Source organism: Pogona vitticeps, chromosome 2, assembly GCF_051106095.1.
Source record: "Pogona vitticeps strain Pit_001003342236 chromosome 2, PviZW2.1, whole genome shotgun sequence".
Lineage (NCBI taxonomy): Eukaryota > Metazoa > Chordata > Lepidosauria > Squamata > Agamidae > Pogona > Pogona vitticeps.
Genome location: NC_135784.1, coordinates 15102932 through 15121364, shown reverse-complemented (window position 1 = coordinate 15121364; position 18433 = coordinate 15102932). Strand labels below are relative to the sequence as shown.

General features: G+C 46.6%; 1 protein-coding gene across 4 annotated transcripts in view; it reads right to left on the bottom strand.

Annotated features, from left to right (window-relative positions):
• The window catches only part of LOC110091739 (uncharacterized), a 32491-nt gene that overhangs the window by 8809 nt on the left and 5249 nt on the right, over positions 1-18433 (bottom strand). The window contains exons 3-6 of one of the 4 annotated variants that reach the window (XM_078387542.1): positions 18247-18364; positions 16482-16564; positions 14985-15111; positions 8562-9741 (exon numbers count right to left, since the gene is read on the bottom strand). In XM_078387542.1, coding sequence (XP_078243668.1) covers positions 8562-9741; positions 14985-15111; positions 16482-16564; positions 18247-18364 — 1508 coding nt within the window. Of the gene's footprint in view, positions 1-5179; positions 9742-14984; positions 15112-16462; positions 16565-18246; positions 18365-18433 lie in introns of those variants that run through there. The other 3 variants (XM_078387541.1, XM_078387540.1, XM_072987488.2) reach the window with 3 other exon arrangements.

Genomic DNA, 18433 nt, shown 5'->3' with positions numbered 1-18433 from the left:
GAAAAATATTTTCCTGCTTGCAGTAGGGTTAAAAATGTTCTCTTTATTTAAGTAACGTAACACCCAGACTCCGACAACCGATCTTGGCACATGAAGCAAAAAGCAATTTCCCAATAAAATACAAACAATTATTTTAATTACATTGAACTGAAATGAAATGAATAAATGGGTGTAATTGAATAATCAGCAGTTTATGTTAACCACCATTGTATAGTTGTTATTTTCAACTTTAAATATTGTCTTTCAAAGATGTAAGCCACCTTGGGTCCTTTTCAAGGAGAAAGGCGGGGTAAAAATATTTTAAATAAAGAAGTAAATTATCAGCGCTTGGAAATGTTGCATGGTTTTTGTTGCTTGTTTGTATGTTTTTGGACTACCTCTCCCAGAATCCCCATCTCCACAGACAACAAACCAAGATTCTGGGAACTGTGGTCTGAGTATAAACCCCCCCCCCAAGCTCTGTTTTGGTGTTTTACTCCCCCTGAACACGGAGTCTGCAGTGCAGTCTTATAGTTAATATCCTCCCATTGGCCATACTGGGAAGGCTAGTGGAAATTTCTATGCCCAAATATATAGATGGGCAAAGATGGCTTGTTCCTGCTGCTAATTCTTTGTGTTGTCTGAAGACGTTTTCGTCCATGCCTGAAGTATCTCTAGAGGCAAAATGACAAAACTGAGGCTGTCATGTTTTGAGCACATCATGAGAAGTCAAGATGACAATAAGGGTAGGAAAAACTGAAGGCAGCAGGAAAAGAAGACCAGCTAGGAGATGGACTGAGTCAAATAAGGAAACCACAGCCTTGAATCTGCAGGAGATAAGCAGGACTGTTAAGGTCAAGACATTTTGGAAGTCACTCATTCAGAGGGGCAGCACATAACAATATCTTGATTTTGCTGCTAACCACTGCCCAGAATCAGCTGTCACGTTAACTTCCATAGAAAGGAGATCTCTTATATCTTGGGAACAAATTGCCAGTCATGAACCACATGCAATTTGGCACATGCCCAGAAATAATCAGCAGCCGGGAGACCATCCTCTCACGCTTGTGTGTGTGTTTAGTCGTTTAGTCGTGTCCAACTCTTCGTGACCCCATGGACCAGAGCACGCCAGGCCCTCCTGTCTTCTACTGCCTCCCGGAGTTGTGTCAGGTTCATGTTGGTTGCTTCGCAGACACTGTCCAGCCATCTCATCCTCGGTCGTCCCCTTCTCCTCTTGCCATCACACCTTCCCAACATCAAGGTTTTTTCCAAGGACTCTTTTCTTCTCATGAGATGGCCAAAGTACTGGAGCCTCAACTTCAGGATCTGTCCTTCAAGTGAGCATTCAGGGTTGATTTCCTTTAGAACTGATAGGTTTGTTCTCCTTGCAGTCCAGGGGACTCTCAAGAGCCTCCTCCAGCACCACAATTCAAAAGCATCAATTCTTCGGCGGTCTGCTTTCTTTATGGTCCAGCTCTCACTTCCATACATCACGACAGGAAAAACCATAGCTTTGACTATTCGGACTTTTGTTGGCAAGGTGATGTCTCTGCTTTTTAGGATGCTGTCAAGGTTTGTCATTGCTTTCCTCCCAAGAAGAAGGCGTCTTTTAATTTCAGGGCTGCTGTCTCCATCTGCAGTGATCATGGAGCCCAGGAAGATAAAATTTGACACTGCCTCCATATCTTCCCCTTCTATTTCCCAGGAGGTGATGGGACCAGTGGCCATGATCTTAATTTTTTTGATGTTGAGTTTCAGACCGTTTTTTGCACTTTCCTCTTTCACTCTCATTACAAGGTTCTTTAATTCCTCCTCACTTTCTGCCATTAGAGTGGTATCATCTGCATATCGGAGGTTGTTGATATTTCTTCCGGCAATCTTAATTCCGGCTTGGGTTTCTTCCAGTCCAGCCTTCCGCATGATGTATTCTGCATATAAGTTAAATAAGCTGGGGGACAATATACAGCCTTGCCATACTCCTTTCCCAATTTTGAACCACTCAGTTGTTCCATGACCAGTTCTAACTGTTGCTTCCTGTCTCACATATAGGTTTCTCAGGAGATGGATAAGGTGGTCAGGCACTCCCACTCACGCTTATCTGGAACAAATTCAACCCTTGCAGATGATGGAAAAGGTATTTGGGGGGGCTAATACCCATGTTGCTGCAGTGCTTCCTGGGAAGCATAGTCTTGCTCCCTACGAGGCTTTCGAGAGGACGCCTCCCAGAGTACTATAGCTCCCAAGAAACACCAGGTCAGTTTCCTTGGTTATTTTCCTTGGTCTTGAAAACAGAAATAGGCTGAAGGAAGCACCCATCATTATGATTTGCATACTCTGGTCACGGATTAATGGGAAATGCACCAGTCTTACATGATGAGGATGATGACGACGACAACTTTGGTGAGGTGATGCTCCATTATCATACCTTTGGGGATAACACTGATATCCCAAACATAATTCTTTGCAGTTCTGTGGTCACCCCAAAGATTTTTTTGATAAAATGTAAATGGGTGTCTTGTGGAAGATCTTGTAGTATTTCATTTTTTAAATTATTATTAAAATCATATTAAAAAGCAAAAATGTAAATGGGAGATAAACATAAGCAAGAATGATGCCATCTCACAAGGTTGATTCATGCCGTTTTATAATGAGCAGATATTAATATATATATATAAATTACTTCAGTCCAAATAAGTGATGTAAGATCATTCAATTCTCCAGATTTATAACAGGCAGGTATTTTTCCCCTTTATTTCATCTTTCCTTCCTCTGTGAAGTATTTCAGTACCTTAGAAACAATGTTTGGGGCAAAGAGAAAGGCATAAGGTTTTCTATTATTCTGTTCATTCTTTGGAACAACAAAAATGCACAAGAGATCTTAAAATCACTGGTTGGATCCAGATGAAGTGGGTGAGGAGAAGCAGATTTTCTTTCCATCTTCAGCCCTTTTAATTCATCCCCAGATTGGGTTGCTATTCTGACCCAATGGGTTCAGCACCATGGAGAGCACACTCAGCCTATCTACTACGTCAGTGGTCCCCAACCTTCGGCTTCCAGATGTTCTTGGACTACAACTCCCAGAAGCCTTCACCATCATCTCTGCTAGCCAGGATTCCTGAGAGTTGAAGTCTTAAAACTTCTGGAGGCCCAAAGTTGGGGACCACTGGACTATGTAATATCCTAGACGGGATTCAATGCCTTCGGCTTCTGTTGACAGAGAGGCCTACTACTTCTGGAGAGAGAGAGAAAATCCATTGACCAGGACGAATAGCCACTGAGCAGTTCTAAGACTAGGGATTGTACTTTTTTGTGTTTCTGGACTTCAGCGCCCAAAATCCTCCGGTCCCCAGGCAGAATTTCGGAAGCTCCAGCCCAAACACAAATCAGTGGACCTCTACATTTTGCTATTCCTTCCCTGAAAGGACTTTTGGATTAATCCAAAAACTGGGAGTCAGTTTTTTTGGGAGTCGCCCTTTCTAGCACCTAATGGACAGTGGAACTATGACTCCCAGAATCCTAGGGTTTCTCCATAGCCGGAAAAAGATCTGAATCTGGGTCTCCCATGTCCTAGTCTCACAATGTGTCCACAACCCCGCATGATGCTCTGAGCATCTAGCAGTGATCCTCAACCTTGGGCCTCCAGATGTTCTTGGACTACAGCTCCCAGAAGCCTTCACCACCACCTCTTGCTGGCCAGGATTTCTGGGAGTTGAAGTCCAAGAACATCTGGAGGCCCAAGGTTGGGGACCACTGCTCTAGAACCCAACCTTGGGTCCCCAGATGTTCTTGGACTAAAACTCTCAGAAATCCTGTCTGGCACAACTAGTGGCGATGGCTTCTGAAAATTGTAGTCTAACAACATCTGGGGACCCAACGTTGGGAACCATTACTCTACAAAGATGGAATGGGCCATATTGAAAGGGCCGATTTTCTGCCCAGGGACTGTCCAGGAACAGTACTGACCTCAAAAAAGTGCAAAACCAAACGACTCTCATTCTCTCTCCCCACCCGGCAATATCTGAAATGGTCAGTTTCCCAGTTTTAAGAAATTTATTTTTAAAGAATCATAAAGTTGGAAGGGGCCTATGAGGCCATCAAGTCCTACCCCCTGCTCAATGGTGGACTACAAACTGAAGGATTATCTCCCAGGGGGTTCTCTAACTTTCCATTCAATGCCTCAGTGTGGGAGCGCTCCCCACCTCCCGAAGTCATGGGTTCCATCGTCGTACTGCTCTAACAGTTAGGAAGTTTTTCCTGATATTTAACTGAAATCTGGCTTCCTGTAACTTCAGTCCATTGTTGCGTGTCCTGCATCGATGTGAAAGACTGACAGTTTAAAAGTGAACCCCACTGCAGCTCATATTTTGTTCTCGGTGGCTAGGGGGAAACCATTTTCTCAGGCAAGATTGCGGGATGCGGCTCGGGCTTATCCTTAAAGGCTACACACGGGATCCGAGGGCTCTCGCATTGTTCACCTTGCACATAGCATGGGATCCCCCTTTTTTTGCTTGAGGCCATGGGTGAGTTTCTGAGGCCCAAGGAGGGCTATAGAGCAGATCCGCCTCTCTCTTCCGACACAGGAGAACCACTAGGGAGCCGCCTTTATCCCTTCACCGGTATCTGTGCGCCAGAAATGAGAAATTTACATGTATGAAAGAGAGAGGGAGGGGAGAAGGAGAGAGGAAAGGAGACAGGCAAACATGGAGATTCCAGGTGAAGCTCTTTTTGAAAATCCTTTGAAATTTTATAGAACTAAACAAGTTTCTCCCCCAAAGGTATAATTCTTTTTTGTTTGTGTGTGTGTGTATGTGTGTGTGTGTGTTTTCCATCAAGGCTAAGTGCTCTGATCTTTGATTCCTTTTAATAATAATCAGATGCCATCAAATCGATTCTGAGGTAGGGTGACTCTTTGTCTGGTTTTACCAGACAATGAATCCTCATAATTAGTTTAGCATTCCATTTTTCGGAGGGGAGCCCTGAGATTGTGCAGCTTGCCCAAGGCCACCCAGGCTGGCTCTTCTCTCAGGAGGGAAGCGAACTCCCAACTTCTGGCTCCCCAGCCAGAGACCGAAATCACAAAGGTACAATTCCAGGGCTTCTTCCCCCCCCCCCCCCCCACACACACACATCAAGGATAGCTGTCCTAATCTCTGACCACCCTAACCCTGATGAATTATTCTATAATTCTAACACGACATCGTACTTTTTTTATGAATTTATTCAAAGTCAGTAGATTCACATCCATAGAAATTACACAAATACGGCTGATAAAAAGGCATCATCGTTGTTTAAAAAAATGCAGAACTGATCATACATCTCCGATTTTGGGCACAAACACAACCCGAAAGTTGGAAAGAAACAGTAGCAAGATGTCCGGCGGGATAAGGATGATGAACCAAGTGATCTGGCCCTGTTATGAGTTGGCTGCTCTGCCGAATCTCATGTAGACATAGATGCCCTTTCATTAAACAGTGACTCCCAGTGCCCTCCCTCTTTCTGCTAGGAATAATACAGGAATCTAGCTTTCTTTTTGACAACTGCCCACCCTACTGTTTCTTTACATATGCAGGGAGGACTCATTCTTAATATCCAGAGCCATTTCAATCAAGATCAAATCAGGTCAATCTTCAGTACAGTATGGCCAACAGAAAACTCTCATCAAGCAAAATTTTTAAGGACTTCAATCCCCAGAATTCTCTGAGAATTCCCCACAGAATTCTGGGAATTCCAGTCTAACTACAGACACCTACTTTTTGTTCATCTGCAGGAAGGTCTTGTCTGCAAGGAAGGGGAAATCCCGGTTCCTTAAACTGTTGGCTCGGTGGCCGGGAACTCTCAGAGGTCTGCCTGGGGAATTCTTGAAGATTTCTGGGAGCTGGAGTCAGAAAAAAAACAGAAGGACCCATCGCTACTTTAAAAAAAGAGGATTTTGTAGCTTCAGGCAGCAAAATATTTTGGGCGCCGGGCAATTGCTCAATCAAAAGGAATATAGTAACCGCCCAGAGTGGTAGAATATACCAGATGGGCAGGATATAAATCGAATAAATAAATAAATAAAATAAATAGGGACCTGTATCATTAGGGGATTTGGTTCCAAGCTGCTCCTACACCCCATGGATGCAGGACACATAAGTATTAGGCTCAAGTTACAGGAAGCCAGATTTGGGTTGAATGTCAGGAAAAACTTCCTAACTGTTAGAGCAGTACGACAAGGGAACCCATGACCTCAAGATGTGGTGAATGCTCCCACAGTGGAGGCATTCAAGAGAAATTTAGACAAGCACCCGGCAGATATCCTTCCTGCCTTGATCAGGGGGTTGGACTTGATAACCTTATGCCCCGTTTTCCCGAAAATAAGACAGGGTCATGCTCCAAAAAGCGTATTAGGGCTTATTTTATAGTCACATCATCTTCTGGTTGCTGCGCAATGGTGGAGGGCAGGGTTTCACTTAACTAGGGCTTATTTTTGGGGTAAGGCTTATATTACAAGCATCCTGAAAAATCACACTGGGGCTTATTTTCAGGTTAGGTCTTATTTTCGGGGAAACAGGGTAGGCCCACTTCCAACTTCATTATTTTATGATGCTGAAAAACTCAATTATAACACTATTAAAATAGCGAATGCTATCCATAGCGTGGTCTCTTGCTCCCTCTAGGGACCAGTTCCAATAACTTCATTGTTGGAAATATATATTTTGGGGATTTTTCTTTTAATATTTTCAGGCCGTGGATAAGTGAATCAGCAATACTGATCCTGCATATAAGAGGTCCTACTTTACTCACAAGCTTCAAAGGGGCAGAAATCTGAACATAATAGCTTTCCGCTCTCCCCTGTTTCTTTGCCTCTTCAGTTGAAGGGAAAAAAATAACCGAGGAAGCTACCGATTAACTTTTACACCGCCTGATATGTATGTCCAGAAAAATTGCAAGCCTCCAAAAGGAAAAGGGAAAAAAAAACAACAACACTATGACACTACCCCAGTTAAGCAGTTGGCTGATACGAAGCGCTTCATGAAAAATGCATCTGTCAATGGAAGTGATTAGAGGCGTAATTCACAACTCAGCCTCACTTCACAAAATGAAAGCAGAGGTCACCAGAAGGAAATGAACATCTGAGACTCCTAAGTAGATTTATAGGCAAAATTCCGGAAGCTTCTTTGTATAAATGAAGGAATGGAAGAAGAAACGGGAGACACAGAAGCTATCCAGCCATTTCCTTTTGCTTCCTGCTTACCCAAACACAGGATGGCTAAAAAATCAATGATTATTTTTAAAAGATCAAATTGATTTAAATCACAATTTAAAATTTTAATTTATTTAAATGATCAAAAAAAATCAGGTACCTGAAATTTAAATTATGATTTAAATCAAGTCCATCCTGCTCCGAAGTCATTGCTACCCAAGACCACAAAGGTAAGAACGGTGCCACATATGACGACAGACTTATTTATCTTTCTAGCCCTGGATAGCTACCGGAATGGGGAACAGCTGTCCCAAAGCCTTTGAACGAAAGGAATTCTATTGCCCATTCTATTCACTGATTACTTTAATGGGACATAAAAAAAAGGTAAAGGTTCCCCTTGACAATTTTTTGTCCAGTCGTGTCCGACTCTAGGGGGCGGCGCTCATCCCGCTCTTCAAGCCATAGAGCCAGCGTTTTGTCCAAAGACAATCTTTCCATGGTCACATGGCCAGTGTGATTTAGAGACGGAACACTGTTTACCTTCCCACCGAGGTGGTCCCTATTTATCTACTCGCATTTGTATGCTTTCGAACCGCTAGGTTGGCGGGAGCTGGGACAAGCAACCGGCGCTCACTCCGTCGCGTGGATTCGATCTTACGACTGCCGGATCTTCCGACCCTGCAGCACAGGCTTCTGCGGTTTAGCCCACAGCGCCACCATGTCCCTTCTTAATGGGACATTCCAGGTGCTAAATCTGGACTTCCTGTACTTTTTGATTAGAGCCTTACCCCCCAAATAAAGCTTCAATCTTTATTTTGGGGCAACTAGAGATGACAATGGCTGGCCCACCCAAAACTGGCTGGTTCAAATTGGACTACTTTGCTACTAACAGGGACATGATTTTCAGGAATAAAAATACAGTGTTCAATCTTTTGAATATTTGCTTCCTGGATGCGCAATAAGAGACTTTTAACTAGATTCACATTAATTTCTAAGAGACCTAGAAGATGGGTCAGCCTTATTATCTTTGCTACTCCTGTCAACAACCTGTATATTTAAACTGAGACTTAGAGAAAATCCTTTTGTTTCATTTGTAATTACATCGAGCACCGCTATTATTCACACAATAAACAAACTATTTATAAATAGATGATAGTCATCCCAGGCTTCAACTTTACTCATAAAATACATCTGTTCATTTTATTTTTGACCTATCAAGACTTGAGAAATGGTTGTTTATTCATTTAAAAATATTGTAAAACACTCCAAACTTTCCACTTGGCTAGAAGTACGACTCAGAATGTTCTGGAAAGGGTTAGAATTCTGGGAAACAGGGACACCCTTTGAATCCAGAGAAGGCGAAGCCCAGCTACTGTTTGGAGGGCTTCCGTCCCAAAACTCCGAGTGGATTTTTTGATGAGAAACCAGGTTCCTTTTCTCACTAAAGCTCTTCCCACAGTCCACGCATTTATAGGGTTTCTCCCCGGTGTGCGTCATGTGATGCCTGAGGAGGTGCGCTTTTTTCCGGAAATTTTCTCCACACTCAGAGCACTTGAAAGGTTTTTCCCCCGTGTGGATTTTCTGGTGCGTCACCAGGTTGGTGCTTGTGCAGAAGCTCTTCCCGCATTCAGAGCACGTGTAGGGTTTCTCCCCCGTGTGAATCCGCCGGTGCGAGGTTAGGCTCGTGCTGGTGCTGAAGCTCTTCCCGCACTCCGAACACGTGTACGGCTTCTCCCCCGTGTGGGTCCTCTGGTGGAAGATGAGGCTTGCGTTTTGGGCAAAACTCTGTCCGCACTCTAAACATGTGAACGGCTTCTCCCCCGTGTGGGTCCTCTGATGGGCCATTAGGGTCGAGCTGTGGCTGAAGCTCCTTCCGCACTCGAGGCACCTGAAGGGTTTCTCCCCCGTGTGGGTTCTCTGGTGCAAAGTCAGGTTCGTGTTCTGACTAAAGCTCTTCCCGCATTCCAGGCAGGTGTAGGGTTTCTCCCCTGTGTGGACCCTTATATGAGACGTCAGCTGTGATCGGTGACTGAAGCTCTTCCCGCATTCGAGGCAAGCGTAGGGTTTCTCCCCGGTGTGGATCCTTTGGTGCCGAACCAGGGTGGTCTTCTGACAGAAGCTCTTTCCACACTCCAAGCAAGTGTACGGCTTCTCCCCCGTGTGGATCCGCTGGTGGGTGATCAGGGCCGCACTCTGGCGGAAGCTCTTCCCACACTCCAGGCAGGTGTAGGGTTTCTCCCCTGTGTGGATCCTCTGGTGGCGAATGAGGCCTTTCCTCTGGGAGAAGCTCTTCCCGCAGTCGAAGCATTTAAAGGGTTTCTCCTCTTTGTGGACTTTCAGATGAGCTCTGAGACTCGATTTGCACCTGAAGGTTTCCCCACAGACGAGGCACTCGCTGCCTTCCTTTTCCGTCCTTGCGTTTTCTCGGACCGGGATTTCACAGACGCCGGCGCTCCGAGAAGCAGTGGGTGCCTTCATCCTTTTCTCGGTGCCTTCGGTTTCCTTGCTCTGCTGATCCTCTCCTTTGTCCGGGGGACGATGCCCCTCTCTTTCCTTCTCGCCCTCCCGGCCATCACCTGCTGGAATGAAGGGAGTAAAAAATGGATAAAGAAACTGGAAAAGAAAACAAAAAGCGGAAGCTGAAAGTGGGGGAACCCAATTAATCCCCACTGTGAGAGACAGAAGCGATCAAGCTAGAGAGGAGACACATCCAGTTGTATTATCTTTTTCTGTCAGACTCACGGAACGGTAAGGCCAAGAGTCATCAAACCCAACCCCCTGCGGAAGCAAGAAGCCCACGGCTGAAGTATCCATGACAAGATGGCCACCTGATGTTTATTTAAAACCCTGTAGCTGGCTGGATTGCTCATTGTTTTAGGTCTCTGGCTGTGGAGCTAGAGGTTGGGAGTTCGATTCCCCCACTGGGCCTCCTTGGCAGAGGTTGGACTCGATGATCCATAGAGTCCCTTCCAACTCTGCAGTTCGATGGTGATGATTACTATTACTATTACTAATTACTATTACTCCTCCTCCTCCATTATTATTATTATTATTATTATTATTATTATTATTATTATTATTATTATTATTATTATTATTATTATTATTATTATCATCATCATCATCATCATCATCATCATCATCATCATCATCATCATCATCATCATCATCCTGCTCTTTAAACAGAGAGCAGACGGGAAATTGCATATGCTTGTTGCGTGTGACCAACCTCATCACCTGTACTAAGGCCAGGTTCAGAATGCGAAACCTGCCTGGAGTTGTGGGGTGGCATGGGATTTATTTGATCGATTCGGACCACCGATATGACCCATATCAGTCATATCGATTTCCCTTCCTTTCTGAGTTCAGGCAATAAGATATTAGCCTATGTTCTTAATACTCTATGAGCTTTGTCTCCTTGCAGTTTTGCATTGCTTTAAGTTCACAGTTCATTTTTTAAATGCTTCTGTACATGTCGTTACACTCGCTATGAGCCCCACAGCGCACTCGGTTCAGATCGACACAACGTGCAAGGTAAACAAAAAGAGCATATGTTATAAATGTAGATTATACATTACTGAGGCACAGGACCACTATCCACCCCAGAGGCAGATTCAAATTTCGCAGGAGAGAGGTAGTTCTTTCTGGTGTTGGGAAGGACAACGGAAGAAACCACAAGGACCAGTAGAGTTTGATTTTAAAGTATTGCTATCGATAACTAAATGTCAAGAGAGACATTTCGACCTTCCACAGAGAGCGGGGAGAAAGCCTTGCATAAAAGCTATGAAATATTTATTTATTTATTTATTTATTGTATTTATACCCCGCCTATCTAGTCATTTCGACCACTCTAGGCAGCTTACAACAAATGATAACAAGTTCTAAAAAATTTATAACAATTAATTAATTAGATGATTCTATAAGATGGGAAAAATAAAAATAAATCAAATAGAGAGAAAAAAAAAGGAAAGAGGACAGGAATTAACTGGAAGGGAAGGCCTGCCTAAACATCCATGTTTTTAGTTGGTTCTTAAAAGTACCCAGCGAGGGTGCAGCGCGAATCTCTGGAGGTAGGTTATTCCAGAGACGAGGAGCCACCGCCGAGAAAGCCTGGTTTCTAGTTCTTTCCTTCTGGGCCTCCCTCGGCGTCAGGCTCCTCAGCCTCACCTCCTGGCTCGCACGGGTGACATGGGTAGAACTAGTTGGGAGTAAGCGTTATACCAAGTATCGAGGTCCTAAACCGTTTAGGGCTTTATATGTAAGCATTAACACTTTGAAGTCAATGCGGAAACGGATGGGCAGCCAGTGCAGCATGGCCAGAGTAGGAGAGATATGCTGGTATTTTCTCACTCCAGTAAGGAGTCTGGCCGCCGCACTCTGCACCACTTGAAGTTTCCGCATCAGCTTCAAAGGAAGCCCCACGTAGAGTGCGTTACAGTAGTCTAATCTAGAAATTATGAGCGCAAGTACTAAGGCAGTGAGTGCCTCCGTGTCTAGATAAGGTCGCAGCGGGCAATCCGCCAAAGGTGGAAAAAGGCGGTGCGGACTACCGATGACACCTGCGTTTCCATGGTGAGCATCGGGTCCAGGTGTACCCCCAGGCTGCGGACCCCACTCTTCGCGGCCAGGGCCTCCCCCCCCAAACATGAGGGAGTTTCCCAAGCCACCATCCACAGGGCCACCCACCCTCAGAACTTCCGTCTTGTCCGGGTTCAGCCTGAGCCCGTTCTCCTGCATCCACTGCTGCACGGCCCCCAGGCAGTGCTGGAGGGACAGGACGGCATCACCTGCAGTTGGTGAAAAGGAAATATAGAGCTGGGTGTCATCAGCATATTGATGACATGATGCTCCACATCCCCTGATGACCCCACCCAGCGGCCTCATATAGATGTTAAACAGCATTGGGGAGATGATCGACCCCTGTGGAACCCCACAATTGAGACTCCACGGGGCCGAAATACTCTCCCCAAGCTGCACTCTCTGGGGGCGGTCCTCCAAGAAGGAACGGAACCAGGCCAGAGCTAAGCCACCGATACCCAACTCAGAGAGCCTCCCCAGGAGGATACTGTGGTCGACGGTATCGAAGGCGGCTGAGATGTCGAGGAGGACCAACAAAGAAATTTTACCGCTGTTGGCCTCCCTCAACAAGTCATCGTACAGGGCGACCAATGCCCTCTCTGTACCGTGGCATGGCCTGAAGCCCGACTGAAAAGGATCCAGGGCATCTGTTTCATCCAGATGTGCCTGAAGCTGGTCAGCCACCACCCTCTTGACTACTTTGCTCATGAAAGAAATATTGGCGACGGGCCTATAGTTGCCAATTTCGTCCGCCGCCAAATTAGGTTTCTTTCTTATGGGCCTAATGAGTGTCTCCTTGAGGGCAGAGGGAAACCTGCCCTCAAGGAAAGACCCATTTATTATTGCAGTGGCCCATTCTGGCTTTGATTAGCCAGGCCGGGCAAGGGTCCAAGGAGGAGGTGGTGGCTCGACAGCAGTCAAGCACTCTGGCCACAGAATCAGGCGTGATAGGTTGAAAGGAGTCAAGGGTTACCAGGCAAGACGGAGCGCTGGACATCTCTGCTCGACTTACTGTGTTCAAAAAAGGAGAGAGGTCCCGTCGGATGGCCTCGACTTTAGATTTAAAAAAGGCTGCAAACTGGTCAGGTGAAAAACTAAGGGGAGGCCTGTCATCCAGACCAGTTCCGGATAGGTCGCGCACTATACGGAATAACTCCGCCTGCTGGTTGGACGCTTCGCTTATCCGGTTAGCGAAGTAAGTTCGACAAGCAGCCTTTACCTTAGACAGGTAAAGGTTAGTTGCGACCTTGACAGCTATCCAGTTATAATCCGTCGGGTTCTTTCTCCATCTACGCTCTAGCCTTCTCCTATGTCACTTCAGCACTCGAAGCTCCTGGTTAAACCAGGGCGCTGGACGAGCTCTACGACGGAGAGGGCGTTTAGGTGCGATCGTGTCTATAGCCCTGGTTACGAAGGTGGACCAATTATCAACCAGAGCGTCGACAGGAGCGCTAGCCAGGTCCACCGTGACCCCTCTCATGACATCCTGGAATCCAGCCAGATCCAGTAACCTTCGAGGGCGGACCATAGCAATAGGTCCCTGCTCCCTGCGAGGGGGGAGAGCCACTGTGAGGTTACATTTTATTAGGTGATGATCTGACCATGACAAGGGGATCGACATGAGGTCCATCACCACCAGATCACACTCGCTCCAACTGGAGGAAAAGACCAGGTCCAATGTGTGACCACCCACGTGGGTGGGGCTGTTGACATGTTGGGACATGTTCAAGGAAGCCATAGTTTCCAAGAACTCAAGAGCTGCCCCCGCATACACATTGAAATCACCCAAGACCAAAAGCCTCGGGGATCCCAATAGTGCCGCGCAGACAAAGTCAGTCAACTCTGGAAAAGAAGTGACTGGATTGCAGGGAGCGCGGTAACCCAGCAAAATCCCAAAACCATCCCTGGCCCCAATCGGTATGTGGAATGCCTCTAGACCTGGCTTTACCACCGAGGAGCGCCTAGTAACCTCCGAGCTGGATTTATAAACAATGGCTACTCCTCCCCCCCCGCCCCTCCAGTCTACCCTGGTGCTGGACAGCATAACTGGGCGGACAGACAAGAGCCAGGGGAGGACCCCCCCCCTCCACGCTGATCCACGTCTCGGTTATGCATGCCAGGTCTGCATTCTCCTCCAGAATAAGATCGTGAATCACCTGAGGCTTGTTGGCTATAGACCTGGCATTCAACAGTACAAGAGTTAGAGTGGAGGGCAGGCTGGACTGGCTACCTTGATACTGAGGGTTGGTCACAGTCTCAGAAGAACAGACAGCCTTCAAACATCTGTTCGCTGTTCTTCTGACACAAGTAGGGACTGGGCCAACGCCATATCTCCCTCTACCTGTGATCACTGGGATGTTAAAAGGCCCCTCAGTGGGCAAACAGGTCTTCCATTCCATATCAATAGAAAAGAAAAGAAAGTAAATAACAGAACCTTAAATAATACCACGACTTAAAGAAAAGTGCAGGACAAATATAAATACAAAAATAAATATAATGTTATATAGTATTATATAATTATATAGTATTATATAGCTATGGCCGGCAGATGGTCTTTGGCTCCTTCTGGGTGTAGGCACGATGGTCTGGTGCGGTCCCAGGAGCAGCTCTGGCCTGAAAGCTCTCTCTCCCCCTAGGCCAGGTGGTTGATGTTGAGAGGGGGTGAGGCAGCCAGGAGCAGCAGGCCGCAAGGCCTGTAACCACAGAAGGAGATCCAGCAGGGGCCCAGCCACAGACTCACTGCCTCTCACACAGTGAGCTATGGCCGGCAGATGGTCTTTGGCTCCTTCTGGGCGTAGGCACGATGGTCCGGTGCGGTCCCAGGAGCAGCTCCGGCCTGAATATACTATATATCGGTTAATTTTTTCTGTTATTGGTATCCCACAGAGAAGCTGTTCCGGGTCGTGTCCACCCTTGATGTTCTGTGTGTCGTCAAATAATCTCCAACTCATGGTGACCCCATGAATGAGTGATCTCCAAAATGTCCTTTCCTCAACAGCCTTACTCAACTCTCATAAACTCAAGGCTGGGGTTTTCTTTAGGGAGTCCGTCCGTCTCATATGTGTTCTTCCTCTTTTCCTGCTGCCTTCGAACTTTCCCAGCCTTATGGTCTTTCCTCCTGATGTGTCCAAAGTAGGACAGGCCTCCAGTTCATCGTTTTTGCCTTCAGGGAGGGTTCAGGCAAGATGGCACCTCGAGCCTCTCTCCAAATCTGAGACCCCACCCCAAAAAAAGTGAGCCTTACCAAGAGAGGCCAGATTGGCGCAGTTCTCCTCCATGATCTCCACGTGCAAAGCCTTCTGGTCCGTATTCAGCAGGGCCCACTCCTCGTCGGTGAAATAGATCACCAAATCCTCAAACGACACTGGAGCCTGGAGGAGGGAGGAGGAGAACATGGGTTCTGCATTTTAAGCTAAGGAAAACCAAATAAATAAAAAGAAGGGCAGGATCCAATACAAAGCTTGTTCAATGAATGGTGACCTTACATGGCCAAGGCAGGCATTGCCTTCTATCTCTCCTCCTTACTAGAAGAGATTTGGCAAAAAGCCTTAGGACACCAACTCGAGGCAGGACAAGCCCATGGTGAAGAGTGCTGGGAGCTGTAGTTTAGTAAGAATCGAATCTCAATTTGACTACTGTAATGTGCTCTATGTGGGGCTGCCCTTGGAGAGGGTTCAGAAACTTCAGGTGGTTCAAAACACTGCAGCCAGAACACTGGCCAGGAATGGTCACTCTGGAAGCCTCTCTCTCTCAACTATTACGAGAGCTTCATTGGCTCCGTTCCACTTGTGGGCCAATTCCAAGCGGCAGCAGGGCCCATTATGCCCCCAAACGCTTTGGTCCGGGCTATCTGAAGGGCTGTGTGTGAAGGAGCAGAGGTGAAGAGTGTGCCGTCCTTAGCTGTCAAGCCTGAGGAACAGATGAAAAAAAGGGGGAACAACGTGAGATGACAGGATCTGTTGAGGAGAAAGCGGGAGATTTGAAGGTTGAGGAGAAGGCGGGAAAGACAGAGGGAGGGAGGGAACCTCTTCACACTGTGTCATTCCCAAGCGAGCCTCTCCAGCTTTCCCTATATTCTGGAGAAGTCCTTCGCTTTGGTTCACAGCCTCTACAGGCACAGCTGAGAAGAGGGCCTTTTCCGTGGCTGCTCCCAGACTCCTCAGGGAGTCGACGCTGCCCCCCCACTACCTTTATTTTCCTGTGTTTTAAAAGATCTGGACAAATAAGCACTATTACGGCACGTTGTATATAAATCTATATAGAACTTTGCGCTATGTTTAGGGACGTGGTGGCGCTGCGGGCTAAACCTCAGAAGCCTGTGCTGCAGAGTCAGAAGACCAAGCAGTCGTAAGATCGAATCCACGCGACGGAGTGAGCGCCCGTCACTTGTCCCAGCTCCTGCCAACCTAGCGGTTCGAAAGCATGCAAATGCGAGTAGATAAATAGGGACCACTTCGGTGGGAAGGTAACAGCGTTCCGTGTCTAAGTCGCACTGGCCATGTGACCACGGAAGATTGTCTTCGGACAAAACGCTGGCTCTATGGCTTGGAAACGGGGATGAGCACCGCCCCCTAGAGTCGAACACGACTGGACAAAAATTGTCAAGGGGAACCTTTACCTTGCGCTATGTTTATATATAAATCTATATACAACATTGCCCTGACTATGTTTTTAAAGGGTTTTAGAAAAATACGGTTCCTTGTTTCACTGTTCTTTCCTCACCTCGCCAAGGATCCCCTACCTCATCAGGAAGGACAGCAGCAGCTCTCGCTCCTCCAAACAGAGAAGACAACTGAGAAGGGATCCCCGGTTTTGTTCCATCGCCTGCAGGAGACACAACGGAGGTGGGACAATGCAGAATGCAGTGTTTTTATAAAACGTATCCATAAATATTATATAAGAAGGCTCTCGCTTTTCTATGCAGAACCCAATCGCAGTGGGGAATTGTTGACAGGATCGCCACTAGACATAGGATATTCGTATTCTTATCCCCGGGGATGTGAATATGAATACTGGCACCACAGATGCCTGGAAAAACTGGACTCTCCCCTCTTAAATCAGTAGGTCCACTTACCGCTCACCATGTGGCACACATAGACAATGTTGTTTTCATCGCACCAATACGGGGAGCAGCCCAGATGGTGCTTCCTCACCTCTCCGTCCAGCCAACTCCTCCGGCAAGGAGGCGGGATGACAAATCTCCCCCCACTCAGTTGTTGAGTGGTCGGCTGTGTGGGGAGGCAGGGAAATGCCAGCCAGGCTGCTTCCCAGATTCTCACGATAACGACGCCGGTTGTGCATGGTGAGCAGTAAGTGGACCTGCCAATTCAAGGCATTGAATTGTGATGCAGATTGGCATCTGGGGTGCAGATATTAGTACAGTGGTGCCTCGCAAGACGATGTTAATTTGTTCCGCAAAAATCGCTGTCTTACGAAAACATCGTCTTGCGAAACGAAAAAGCCCATTGAAATGCATTGAAACCAGTTCAATGCATTCCAGTGGGCTGAAAATTCACCGCCCAGCGAAGATCCTCCATAGAGGCGGCCATTTTCGCTGCCTGTAAAGCAGGAAATCCGTCCTGGAAACACAGTGTGGAGCCATTTTGCACAGCGGGCGGCTATTTTAGAACCGCCAATCAGCTGTTTCAGAAACATTGTTTAGTGAAAAATCGGTTCCCAAAGCAGGGAAATGATCATTGTTAAGCGAATTTTCCCCATAGGAATATCGTTTTGCGATAGCAAAAGCAATCGCAAAAACTTCATCGTCAAGCAGTTTTGTCGTTTAATGAGGCAATCATTAAGTGAGGCACCACTGTATTCATATTCCTGGGGATACAAATGCGAACATCCCGTGTCCAATTGCCACAAATCAGAAGTGCTTTGAGGGCACATAAAAAGATCCCTCAATGGAACTGATCAACTGAATCTGTTGTCAAACGGTCAATTAGCAGCCCTGGACATCACACTGGTTCAATGGCTAAAATCCTGGAGTTAAGTCACAACTAGAATAGGCACATTGGCTCAGTGGGGATTTGGGGGAATCAACTCCTCCATAAGCTCCACTGATTCCAATGAGTTTACTCTAACTGACACTTACCCCTGGATTTCAGCAAATCTCTCGACTCTACCTGAGGGTACCAATGGGATTCTAGTCATTTAGACAAATACTGTAATATTAAAACAAAATGGGATTCAAATCCATTTGAGGCCCAGCAAGAATGGCACATGCCTTTATCTCAAGAACTGCTCAACAGCCTGCCTGACTAGAAAGACTTTCGCCTATCACCAAGGCGACAAGCGGGAAGAGGCTCCAACCTGGCTTCCCTCAGAAAGAAGTTCCACAATTTGGGAGCCACCACCGAGAAGGCCCTCTCTTGTGTCACCAGCAGACATCTCCCCCAAAATATGTTCCAGTCATAAGTCCCTTGCACGCAAAAAGTTGTTTCTAGTTTCTAGCCATGTGGGAGAAAAAGAGATAAGTGCAACGTGTTCCTGTTAATTCTTACCCAGCAAAATGGGACTCGGATCCCATTCCTCCACAATCCACCTGAATAGTGGTCTCTGTTTGGGGTCTGCTGGCATCTTGGGGGACTCAGTGGGGAACGCTACTAAGGCTTCCTGTGCCTGTAACAGAAACGAAGAAAGATCCACTGCATAAAACGAGGAATAGGCTCCGAAATGAGACACCCAAAG